General features: G+C 43.9%; 1 protein-coding gene across 1 annotated transcript in view; it reads right to left on the reverse strand.

Annotated features, from left to right (window-relative positions):
• Positions 1-3001: 3001 nt before the first annotated feature.
• The window catches only part of TMEM154 (transmembrane protein 154), a 62482-nt gene continuing 53641 nt past the window's right edge, over positions 3002-11842 (reverse strand). The window contains exon 7 of the mRNA XM_021713443.1: positions 3002-3326. Within this exon, the coding sequence (XP_021569118.1) occupies positions 3311-3326 (16 nt within the window). The 3' untranslated portion in view covers positions 3002-3310. The remainder of the gene's footprint in view (positions 3327-11842) is intronic.

The following is an 11842-nucleotide window of genomic DNA, read 5'->3' on the forward strand; positions in this document are numbered from 1 at the left end:
CATAAGCAATTCTCCCACCTTGGCCTCCTAAAATGCTAGGATTTCAGGCATGAGCACTACGCCCTGCCTGGGTTACACAATTTGATGAATTCCACTCCACACTGATCCACAGGAATGCTTCCGGTTGTTGCCACGTGGCAGAAATGAAGCTGCTCTGGGCAGCCTGTTATAGTAAGTAGTAAGTGGAAACCCCAGAATTCACCCTGAATGTCTTCTGACTGTGAAAAAGTCACGTGTTAATTTAATTCAGTATAAAACTTCAGTGTTTTCCCCACAATGAGAATCTCAGCAGCATCTTCCCAGTGTGAAACTATGTCTTATCACGGCACTAGATTCAGAATTGGTACTAATCCTGACAGAAGCTGAAACTAAAGCCTACATTTTATGTTTACTCAACATAAGGCCCTTTTCCAGAGACTGTGTGAATCAATAGGTTAAACAACCACCATAAAAGAATAGGTAAAAGTATTTTCTTGAAGCATCCATTTCCATTACTGGCGCTATGGTGAGCAGAAGCATCTACCACCGGGGAGTATCCAGGTAGACCCAGGCCCTCGCACTGGATAATGATGCTCTTCCCAGAGAGAGGAATCACATATCATTGAGTGAGGAGTCACAAATGGATAGTTCTAGATATTTATTAAAACAACTTTCCTGAGGAGTTTAACTAGGCAATACTGTTAACCTAGTTTGCTTACAATGAACAAAAATGCAGTACAAGTTATATCTTTAAAATAATCTAAAGTCAGATTTTGCTGATTGGCTATACAATTCAGGCAAAGTAATGAGATTTTTCACTAAAACATTCTGAAAGATAAAATTAAGTTGGTTTAAAAACAGTTCTTGAAATTGTCATGAATAAATGATGTCTATTGGTTCAATAGTAATAAAAAGACACAGGGCACTTGACTGTTTTGACCCATAGTAACCTCATAGATCTTGTCAGAATAAGTTATCTTTTTTAAAAGTGTCTTGTATACTGTGCAATTATAGATTTATCAGACATAAACTTAATATGTTGCTGAAATTTGTTTCTTCTGAAATTTGAAGTTATTTAAAATACTGAATGAGAAGATTTTAAAAATCATATTATAAAATATGGCTTTATTAAAGTGAGATTTCAAGGTCCCATATACTTCTCTGAACTTCTATAGTTCATCATTTGACAGGGTTGGATCAAACCTAAAGGTCTGAGTATTCAGCAAAGATCTTAGAAGTCTGGAGATAAGAAGATGGAAACTAAGAGTCAAAATGTTGATGAGAAACAAGCTGAACGTAGCAAACATAGACAGAAAAAAAAAAAGACAAGTTCTGATTCAGAAAACAGCAATTTGGACATAAAGATCTAAGAATCAGAGTGGGCCACAAGTTGGATATAAGTATGCAAAACAGCAATGAAAACACAAAACCATGTTTGGATGTGCTGATGAGAATGTGATAGGTGAATCTGCTGGAGGGATACACCATGAAGCTTGTCCTCTGTCAAAGTTCTATGCTATACCAGGACAGCATGACAGCAGTGGTCAAACACAACCTGATAGCTATATCTTGCATTGTACAGAAAGACCTCTCTGGTCTGGAACTCTGTCTTTAAAATTATTGGCATAGTTCAGACAGCAAAAACTTGTGAAAAAGACCCTAAAAAGTAGGACAGGGGCAGCTTCCAATATGCATTAAGGCACACTTTCAAATACAAGACCCAAAATTCAGGAGCAAATGCTTGATTAGTCTCATCTCCCGCCTCGGTTTATATGTGGGTAGTGAAGTCAAGTTTTCCCTCTTTGTTTCTTTCCTGGAATGAAACATCAAGTGTCCTAGGAGAACTGAGGACTCCCCATTTGCTAAATGGCTTTAAAGGTCGAATGAAAAAATTAAGGATTGAGTGGAGGTTTTTATGTGAGTGGTCAGCAGGCCCTTCTCCATTTTGCATCATTGCTTTTAGCACAAGGATGTCAACAAATGTCACACAGAATTTCATCTATGAAGAACTGAAAGTGATCTCCTGGATTGCTGCGTTGAGGACAGAAGCCTGGTTCCAGCGTCGCAGGAAAGAATGATGAGCATGAGTGATATCCGCTGAGAGGTACAGATTTCCTGTTCCAATTCTGTTTGTTTCAAACCACCTTAAAGACCTCCGAGATATAGGAGGGTGACAGATGCCCCCACCTGCACATACTGCCTACTGCGTACCCACATGTCACATGCAAAGGAGCTATGGTGAAACAAAATTAAACTTGAGGGTCGGGTGCAGTGGCTCATACGTGGAATCTCAGCACTTTGAGAGGCTGGGGTAAGAGGAATTCCTGAGCCCAGGGTTTCAAGATCAGTCTGGGTAACTTGGTGAGACCTCATCTCTACAATAAATCAAAAAATTAGCTGGGTGTGGTGACATGCACCTGTAGTTCTGGCTACCTGGAAGGCTGAGGTGGAAAGATTGCCTGAGTCCAGCAGGTTGAGGCTGCGGTAGCTTGATCGTGACACTGCACTCCAGCCTGAGTGACAGAGACTCCGACTCAAAAAACAAAAATAAACAAACAACAACAACAAAAACTTGGGAGAAACTTTGACAAGCAGAAGTAATTTTAGCTGAGGAAAACATTTGTTCTTTCCTGGAAGATTTCTGGTTCCCAAAGTTGGCCGGACCAGTCCAGGTCAGAATCTACAAGTCACAAAACAACATCTCATCAGGACGGGACGGTGGACTCTCGCTGTGCGCTCTTGGCAGATGGAACTTACCTGCCCAATGGGAGGGTGTACCCAAGAAGCACTGACTTTATCTGGTCTTTTCCATGACATAACACTCCTTGAGAAAAGTGCCTGCTGAATGTAAGTTTACCTGTCAGAGGACTTGAGTAATCAGAGGAAATTGTCCACAGCTAGTTAGGTAATGAGGTGACCCAGAAGGAAACCAAAGAAAAAACGGCTTCCTGATTTAAACCCCATGGAATGAAGCAGAAAAGTAAACGAAGACTTAGAGAGCATGGCCAAAGGGAGTAGGGTGAGCCGGGAGTTGGCTAAGAGGAGGGACTGCCCATTGATCAGAGGCGAGCATCACATGCTTTCCCCACCCTCGGCGGCAACCATGGATGACGGCCAGGCCTCTCCTCGGACTTCTCAATCACACATTCTTCCAAGTACAGGTGACGCCATCATTTAAGCAGAGTGGGCGTTGGAAGAAACAGCAAAAGGTTCTTGTGTCTACAATGATTTGAAATTAATTAAATTCGTATCCTCTTCGTTCCTCTGTTGGCAGGCGCAGCAGGCTCCCTCAGGGGTTGCTTCTCTTGGAAAACATTAGCACCATTCAGTTTTAGGATTCACTGTCGCTGTAAAAAAATAAAAGTAAAAAAATAAACAGAACAATAGTATATTTCCTAGACGCGATCGAGAGCTGGTCTCTCCATTATGGAGGTGACAGAAGACAGCAAAATCTGTCAGGAAGCCAATGGTGTCCAGCTTACAAATTCCTAAACAAAGGTCAGCTTGAATTTTATATTTGATCCCTGAGGAGGAAATCTGCTAGTGCCAAGAAATAATCCCCAGCTCTGGCTCTCATATCACTCCCCAGCGCCGATGTGGAGAGAACCAGATGGAGTTGGGGGTTCCCCCCTTTAATTAAATCTAATCCCATTCTTTATGAATAGATGCCAAATTGGCTTTTAAAAAAATTTCCATGTGTTGTTTTCCCTCAAGAGTTTGTGGTCCTGGCATGCTTTCAATAGCTCATCTTGTTTACACCTACAAAAGGTCTGTAAGAGCCTTCTAGTGTCATTTAGAATTCAGTCATCAGGCATGCCGGGGTGCGAGTAGATGTAAGTTGTGGACATGCTATCTGAACATGACCGTGCTATTGGCTAACTCGTGCTTTTGCTCCACACTTGGCTGTCTTTGCCAATATCTGGCTCCACAGCCTTTCCCAGTGGGGCCACACCTCCTCCAAGCCTCCTGGAAAGCAGACAGCACGACCCTTCCTCCTGCACCAGTTTCTAGTTTTGCGCCCCCTTCCCTCAAATCCTAGCAGTTGTCTATTGGAAGTGACTTCTGTCTTCAAGAATGTGCTTGAATGACAATGATCAACATATCTGATACCTCCTTAACTCGTAGGTGTGTATCGTCTACAACAGATGATTTTCTTCTGACTCCTACTTCAGTGCTCTCCTCAGTGAAACACCACATGTGCCGGGCTCGGTGGCTCAGCCTGTAATCCCGCACCTTTGGGAGGCTAAGGTGAGTGGATTGCCTGAGCCTGTGGGTTCAAGACCTGCCTGGGCAACTTGGTGAAGACCTCATCTCTACAATAAATCAAAATGAGCCAGGCGTGGTAGCGCGTGCCTGTAGTTCCAGCTACTGGGAAGGCTGAGGCGGAAGGATCGCCAGAGCCCAGCAGGTCGAGGCTGCGGTGGCCGGGAGTGGCCACTGCACTCCAGTCTGGGTGACAGTGAGACTCCAACTCAAAAAAAAAAAAAAAAAAAAAAAGAAATACCACATTTTCCAAAAAGGACGTTAAAGCAACTCAGACACAGATTGACAGACAGACAGACAGACAAATGATAGGCTGATAGACAGATTACAGATGAATAGATAGGTGGGCAGATAGACAATAAACGGTAAATCTATAGACAGATGATAGCTAAGCACATAGATGGTAGATTGATCAATCCATTGATTGACAGATCGCTCTCTCAATGAACGGGCAGGGGAGACATTGTGTGTGTGTGTGTGTGTGTGTGTGTGTGTGTGTGTGTGTGTGTTATCGGTGTTTGTGTTATGAAGATGGAAAGAAGCCATGCTAAGGAGGGAAGAACAATGGGAAAAAGATGGAGGGAAGGATTTTATCTGAGGCAGGGAGGTGAAGAAAAGGTCATACTATATGAAAATTTATTTAAAATGGGAACCTGGTTGAAAATTAAGACATTATTTTATCTGAAGAGTAGCGATAACAACCTCTTTCACTTATGTCACCCTGAATAACTCTTAAATTGGCCAAGGCAGTTTTATTTCTTGGAAGTTGGGTGGTAGCAAGATAATATTTTGTTTTTTGTTTTTTGTTTTGTTGAGTTGGAGTCTCACTCTGTTGCCCAGACTGGAGTGCAGTGGCCGCTCCCGGCCACCACAGCCTTGAGCTGCTGGGCTCTGGTGATCCTTCTGCCTCAGCCTTCCAAGTAGCTGGAACTACAGGCGCATGCTACTACACCTGGCTAATTTTTTATTTATTGTAGAGATGAGGTCTCACCAAGTTGCCCAGGTGGGTCTTGAACCCGCAGGCTCAGGCAATCCACTCACCTCAGCCTCCCAAAGGCGCGGGATTACAGGTTGAGCCACCGAGCCCGGCTCGCAAGATAATATTTTTAAGATCCAGTAGTCCAACTCTACAGAACATAAACCTCTGAATTTCAGGTTTTCCTCTCATGGTCTTATCTTGAAATTTCCACCACTCTAAGCAGAGTATAAGACATAGCTGAGGCCGGGCTCGGTGGCTCAGCCTGTAATCCCAGCACTTTGGGAGGCCGAGGTGAGTGGATTGCCTGAGCCTGCGGGTTCAAGACCCACCTGGGCAACTTGGTGAGACCTCATCTCTACAATAAATAAAAAATTAGCTGGGCATGGTAGTGTGCGCCTGTAGTTCCAGCTGCTTGGAAGGCTGACGTGGAAGGATCACCGGAGCCCAGCAGGTCGAGGCTGCGGTGGCCGGGAGCGGCCACTGCACTCCAGTCTGGGCGACAGAGAGAGACTCCAACTCAAAAAAAAAAAAAAAAAAAAGACAGCTGAGTAGTAAGCAAAGCCTTCTGTCCACAACACTGATCTGTGTCCAGATGTTATAACTGAAGTGATTTTTAAAGTTAATTTTCATAAAATCAGTCCATATTCATTGTTAAAAAGAAAATACAGCTGAGTGCAGTGCCTCATTTCTATAATCCCAGACTTTGGGAGGTCGAGGCAGGAGGATCACTTGAGCCCAGGAGTCTGAGACCAGCCTGGGCAACATAGTGAAAACTTGTCTCTAAAAAATTTAAAATTAGCCAGGTGTAGTGGTGCACGCCTGTAGTCACAGCTACTCAGGAGGCTGAAGCAGATTGCCTGAGCCCAGGAGGTGGAGACAGTGGTGAGCCATGATTGCATCACTGAACTCCAGCCTGTTGAACAGAGTGAGACACCAACTTAAAAAATAAATAAAAATGTAAAAAGATAAAAAATACAAATAAGCAAAACAAAAATACCAATAATCTCATTATATTAACATTTTGGTATTTATTCTCCCAAAGTTATTTCTGTGATGATTTTTTTGATACAAAAATGGGACCATATTATGTCTATTTTTCTGTAATCTGATTTTCTCACTCTCATTCACATATAAACACCATTCTTTGCTAATAAAAATACAATGTCTTGGCCGGGCACGGTGGCTCACACCTATAATCCCAGCACTTTGGGAGGCGGGGGTGAGAGGATTGCCTGAGCCCACGGGTTCGAGACCAGCCTGGGCAACTTGGCAAGACCTCATCTCTACAACAAATCAAAAAAATTAGCTGGGTGTGGCAGCACGTGCCTGTAGTTCCAGCTACTTGGAAGGCTGAGGCAGAAGGATCACCTGGACCCAGCAGGTCGAGGCTACGGTGGCCTTGAGCGTGCTACTGCACTCCAGCCTGGGTGACAGAGTGAGACTCCAACTCAATCAATCAATCAATCAATAATGCCAAAGAGGACAAGGAGTTTAGGGTATGATGCTCACTGTTGTGGCTCTGGGGATTGTGAGCAAGGTGACAAGCACTGCCACCTCAGAAGAGATAGACCCAGTGTGGGGGAACTTGCTTCACCTGTGGGACATTAGGTGACTCCCAGGGTGTAGCAACTCCCACCGGTGGGATGGACCTCCGGCTTATTAGCAGGCCAGCAACCTGGGCTCTGGCACCCCCCTCAGCCTGGAGGCATTCCTTCCCGCATACTCATTCCTTCAGTTAGTTACATATGGGACTGCTCTCCTTTTGGATATTTATCATCTCTGTGAAATAATCAAACAAACCCAGACATTTCAAACTCTGGCAAATCCTAGAGTTCCCTGTTAAAAATATCTTGGCAAACTCACAGAAACACAACAGATAAGACATCTCGCTTCAGCCCTTTATGGATGGCCTCAATGTTCATGCACACCGTTTTAGAAACTTATCTATAACTGTGATATTAGTAAGTAGTTTTTCTAGAAGTATAATACAGATATTTTAAGAAAGTGGAATACCTTTGCCAACAGCCTGTATAGTACAGCCTGACACATAAGAACACATTTAATTGATTAAAGAGCATCATCTTATTATTCTCTTGCAGGAGGCATTTAATTGGCATGCTACCAGTTAAATGAGGACAGAGGCAACTCGAATACCTTGTTTCATAACCGGCCCTTTGTTGCAGTCAGGATCAGATAAGTCATCTTTGTTCTTCTGACCAGTCTGTCTTGTAACAATCCCTCTTTATGACCACAGCTCATGTACCCTATCTCCAAAGATGGCAATAAACCTACTCTCAACTTTTCTTGTGTTATGATGTTCTCTAACTCATTTTTCGGGATGTGCAGAGTTAAGTTGAGCACAAAGTCAGATAACAATTAGATCAGGCTCCCCTTCTCTTCATCAATAGAAAGTCTTTTCTCCTTCTCGCAAGAGGCCTAGCCCTGGATAGAATTAGAGAGGGTACGTGTCTGGCTAACATCAGAGTCAAACCTAGAGTCAGTCCAAGACACATAGATCATGCCTATAGTGTAGACAAAAGCTGGGCCACCATTCAAGCAATACTGTGGTTTTGACAATTTAGTACATCTTTTCCCATCCGTTTCTCTCTGTCTCTCTCTCTCTCTCTCTCTCTCTCACACACACATACACACACACACACACACACACACACACACACACACACACACACACACCCCTACCTACCTACCTACCTTCCTGCATTTTAACAATGTTGCTTAAGATGATCCTGCAGGATTATAAATGGTAACTTTGTATCCCTCTTAACACCAAACTCAGATTTGAGGGAAACAGATTGGGACTCAATAATTGTTGACATTGAAGGTCCTCAATTTAGGACTTCGATTTTTTGACTTTACAGTGGTAGAAAGTGATACATATTTACTACAGTCCTTGATTTATCATGAGGCTACAGTCAAATAAATTCATTATAATTTAAAAATAAGTATCATGTGTTTTTCACTTTTGATATTTTTGCCTTATCATGGGTTTATTGGGACGCAACCCACCATAATCCAAGGAGCGCTGATACATATTTAAATGACCTTTGAGGGACTAGAGAAAAAAAAGGGGAAAGAAACTTCTGAACAAAGAAGAAAATTGGAAGTGCTCAAGATTTACTTGAGCAGAGAAGTAAAAAAAAAACATTTACACAAAACTGATGTGTTCTTGTAATTGATGGCTAAGTCTTGTCAATAACTGCAGTGGACATTGGAAAAATACTTTCATATGTTAGCTTCATGGTGGCTGGCTTTCTTTTTTTCTTTTTTTTTTCTTTTGAGTTGGAGTCTCACTCTGTCGCCCAGACTGGAGTGCAGTGGCCGCTCCCGGTCACCGCAGCCTCGACCTGCTGGACTTTGGTGATCCTTCCACCTCAGCCTTCCGACTAGCCGGAATTACAGGCGCGCACTACCACGCCCGGCTGATTTTTGATTTATTGTAGAGATGAGGTCTCACCAAGTTGCCCAGGCGGATCTCGAACCCACGGGCTCAGGCAATCCACTCACCTCAGCCTCCCAAAAGCATGGGGTTACAGGCTGAGCCACTGAGCCCGGCTTGGCTGACTTTCTTGTTGCTAAGGATGTTTTTTTTTTTGAGTTGGAGTTTCACTCCATCACCCAGACTGGAGTGCGGTGGCTGCTCCTGGCCACCGCAGCCTTGACCCACTGGGCTCCGGCAATCCTTCCGCCTCAGCCTTCTGAGTAGCTGGAATTACAGGCGCGCGCTACTATGCCCAGCTGATTTTTGATTTATTATAGAGATGAGGTCTCACCAAGTTGTCCAGGCGGGTCTCGAACCTGCGGGCTCAGGCAATCCACTCACCTCAGCCTCCCAAAGGCACAGGATTACAGGATGAACCACCGAGCCCGGCTAGAATTCTTTTTTAAATCTATAATCTGCCTTTTAATTTATGAGATAACTTTTATTTTAACTAATTAATAAAAGAAAACGAAAATGCAGGATTTTGTTGTTGTTGTTTTAAATTGGAATTTCACTGTATTGCCCAAGCTGGAGTGCAGTGGCATGCTCACGGCCACCCCCGCATCGACCTGCTGAGCTCAGGCGATCCTTCCACCTCAGCCTTCCAAGTAGCTGGAATTACAGGCGCATGCTACCACGCCCAGCTAATTTTTTTATTTATTGTAGAGGTGCAGTCCCATCAAGTTGCCTAGGCTATTCTCGAACCCGTAGGCTCAGGCAATCCTCTCACCTCAGCCTCCCAAAGTGCTGGGATTACAGGCTTGAGACACCGCACCGGTTGTAAATGCAGTTTTAAAAGGAACCTTTCTGAAAATCAAGCTTTATCAAAACCTGCCATGTGAACTTGGCCAAGTCATTTAACCCCTCTGAAATCCAGGCTTTTACTCAGACAGATTATTCCATTTTTGACTGGTTGTCTTGACATGTTATAGACGGTGTCAGGCCCAAACTAGGTGCTCAATAATACCTTTGGAAAAACTATACCAAAAAATTGTACTTTCTCACAGAAAGACAAGGAGAAGGGAATAAACAGGAAGAAATTCACAAACTTCTCTATTAAACTAACCTGGACTTTTCCTGAGAAACACTGAAGTGACCCATTTTTATATGCCACTGAGCTCAGAACATAAATTACAGAATAAACAGTGGCATTTCATAATATAAGAACAAAGATAGTGTTATTTAACCTCTCTAACTGAGTTAGTGGCTTAGGTAATAGTATCTAGGTGCCTGGTGTGTAGAAAATGCTATACAAATGTCTTATTATTGTATTTCAAAATTATGAATCCACTTGTGTGGAACAGAATCCAGTTCTTCCCCTAATCTTTACTGATGCCGTTGCTCAATATGAAATCATCACGGAGGCCAAGAGGTAGAAAGGGAAGAAGTCGGCCACCAGGCTAATATCTGCGACACCTTGTCTGTGGTTGGTCATCTAAGACTGCAGAGACAGAAACACCAAGCGCTCAGGAAACCGCCTAACTACACACGCCTCACAGAGAAGGAAGGGGCTGACTGGACCACGAGTGCCGTGACTAAAAAGGCTCTTCGTGTTGGCACCACTAGCTAGTAGCATTTGGGAGGATGTTGTGAGGATGGGGTTAGACAATAGTGGGGTGTGTTTCTACAGAGAATTTAAACAGTGATAAAGCCAACTAAGCAGATCTGGTTTTTGATCACCTGCGCTGGCAGTACTTAACAATGTCAATGATGAAATTCTCTTCAACTCGAAGGCAGACGTCACCCACTGCCTTCCTCCCACCTTCTGGAACCCACTGACACTGCTCCCTTGTGCAAGGCCCGTCACATGCAGTTATGAATCACAGAAAAAATGCCAAGATGGGAAATAAGAATATGGAACGCATGCCTCCCCCACGATTCCTCTGTTGCTTTTCCTACTGACTTTTTTAAAACATAAAAACCATACTGCAAACTTTCCATAGTATTTTTTTCTATCGCTGGTCCTTATCAAAATCCTGTGCTAGGGTCAGGCATGGTGACTCACATCTGTAATTCCAGTGCTTTGGGAACCTGAGGTGGGAGGATCATTTGAGGTCGGCATCTGAGACCATCTTGGGTCACATAGCGAGACCCCCATCTCTACAAAAAAAAAAAAAAATTGGCCAGGTGTGGTGGTACAAGCCTATAGTCCCAGTTATTTGGGAGGCTGAGGGTCCCTTGAGCTCAAGAGTTTGAGGCTGCCGTGAACCACGACTGTACCACTGCACTCCAGCCTGGGCAACAGAGGGGGATCCTGTTTCTAAAATTAAAAAAAAAAAATCTTGTGCTGAATTTTATATTCCATTCTGTGAGGAAAGAGGAAAGTAATGCACAAGGGCTGTTTAATGCAACAGATGGGGAAAGTCTGAGATTATGGACCCTAACGAGAGAAGGTCAAGGGGTCGAAGTCTCTGCACACAGGTGGTGTATGAAGTATGGGATGGTGATCAGATTGACTCTTTTTCCCCAGAAGTGCGGTGGACTTAATTGTAACAGGGCTTCTATGTCAGGGATGCCTTCCTAACACCAGAGAAAAACGAATGTTGTAAATGGATTCCAGAAGTCTTAGTCAAGAGGATGGAGAAGTATGTTTTCCATTAAATTCAAACTTCAGTGACTGTTACAAACTCTCCAGGGCATTAAATTCACCCATACACCATTTCAGTGGCAGAGGAAGGATCGCTCACGCGGGTAAAGGCCAAGGGGAACGTTGGGTGATCATGACCTATCGATGTAGGAAGGTTGATTGTAACAAATGTCCCATCTGATGGGGCATGTTGGTGATTGGGTTGGGTATCTGGGAACTCTGTACTTTCTTCTCAATTTTGCCGTGAACCTAAAACTGCTTTTAAAAAATGGTTTGTTTGTTTTTTTTTTTAGCCGGGCTCGGTGGCTCAGCCTGTAATCCCGCGCCTTGGGAGGCTGAGGTGAGTGGATTATCCGAGCCCGCGAATTCGAGACCCGCCTGGGCAACTTGGTGAGACCTCATCTCTACAATAAATCAAAAACTTAGCCAGCTGTGGTGGCGCACGCCTGTGGTTCCAGCTACTTGGAAGACTGAGGTGGAAGGATCGCCGGAGCCCAGCAGGTCGAGGCTGCAATGGCCTGGAGCAGCCACTGCA

This window comes from Carlito syrichta, unplaced genomic scaffold, assembly GCF_000164805.1.
Source record: "Carlito syrichta isolate Samal-C Ts95f unplaced genomic scaffold, Tarsius_syrichta-2.0.1 Scaffold304553, whole genome shotgun sequence".
Classification (NCBI taxonomy): domain Eukaryota; kingdom Metazoa; phylum Chordata; class Mammalia; order Primates; family Tarsiidae; genus Carlito; species Carlito syrichta.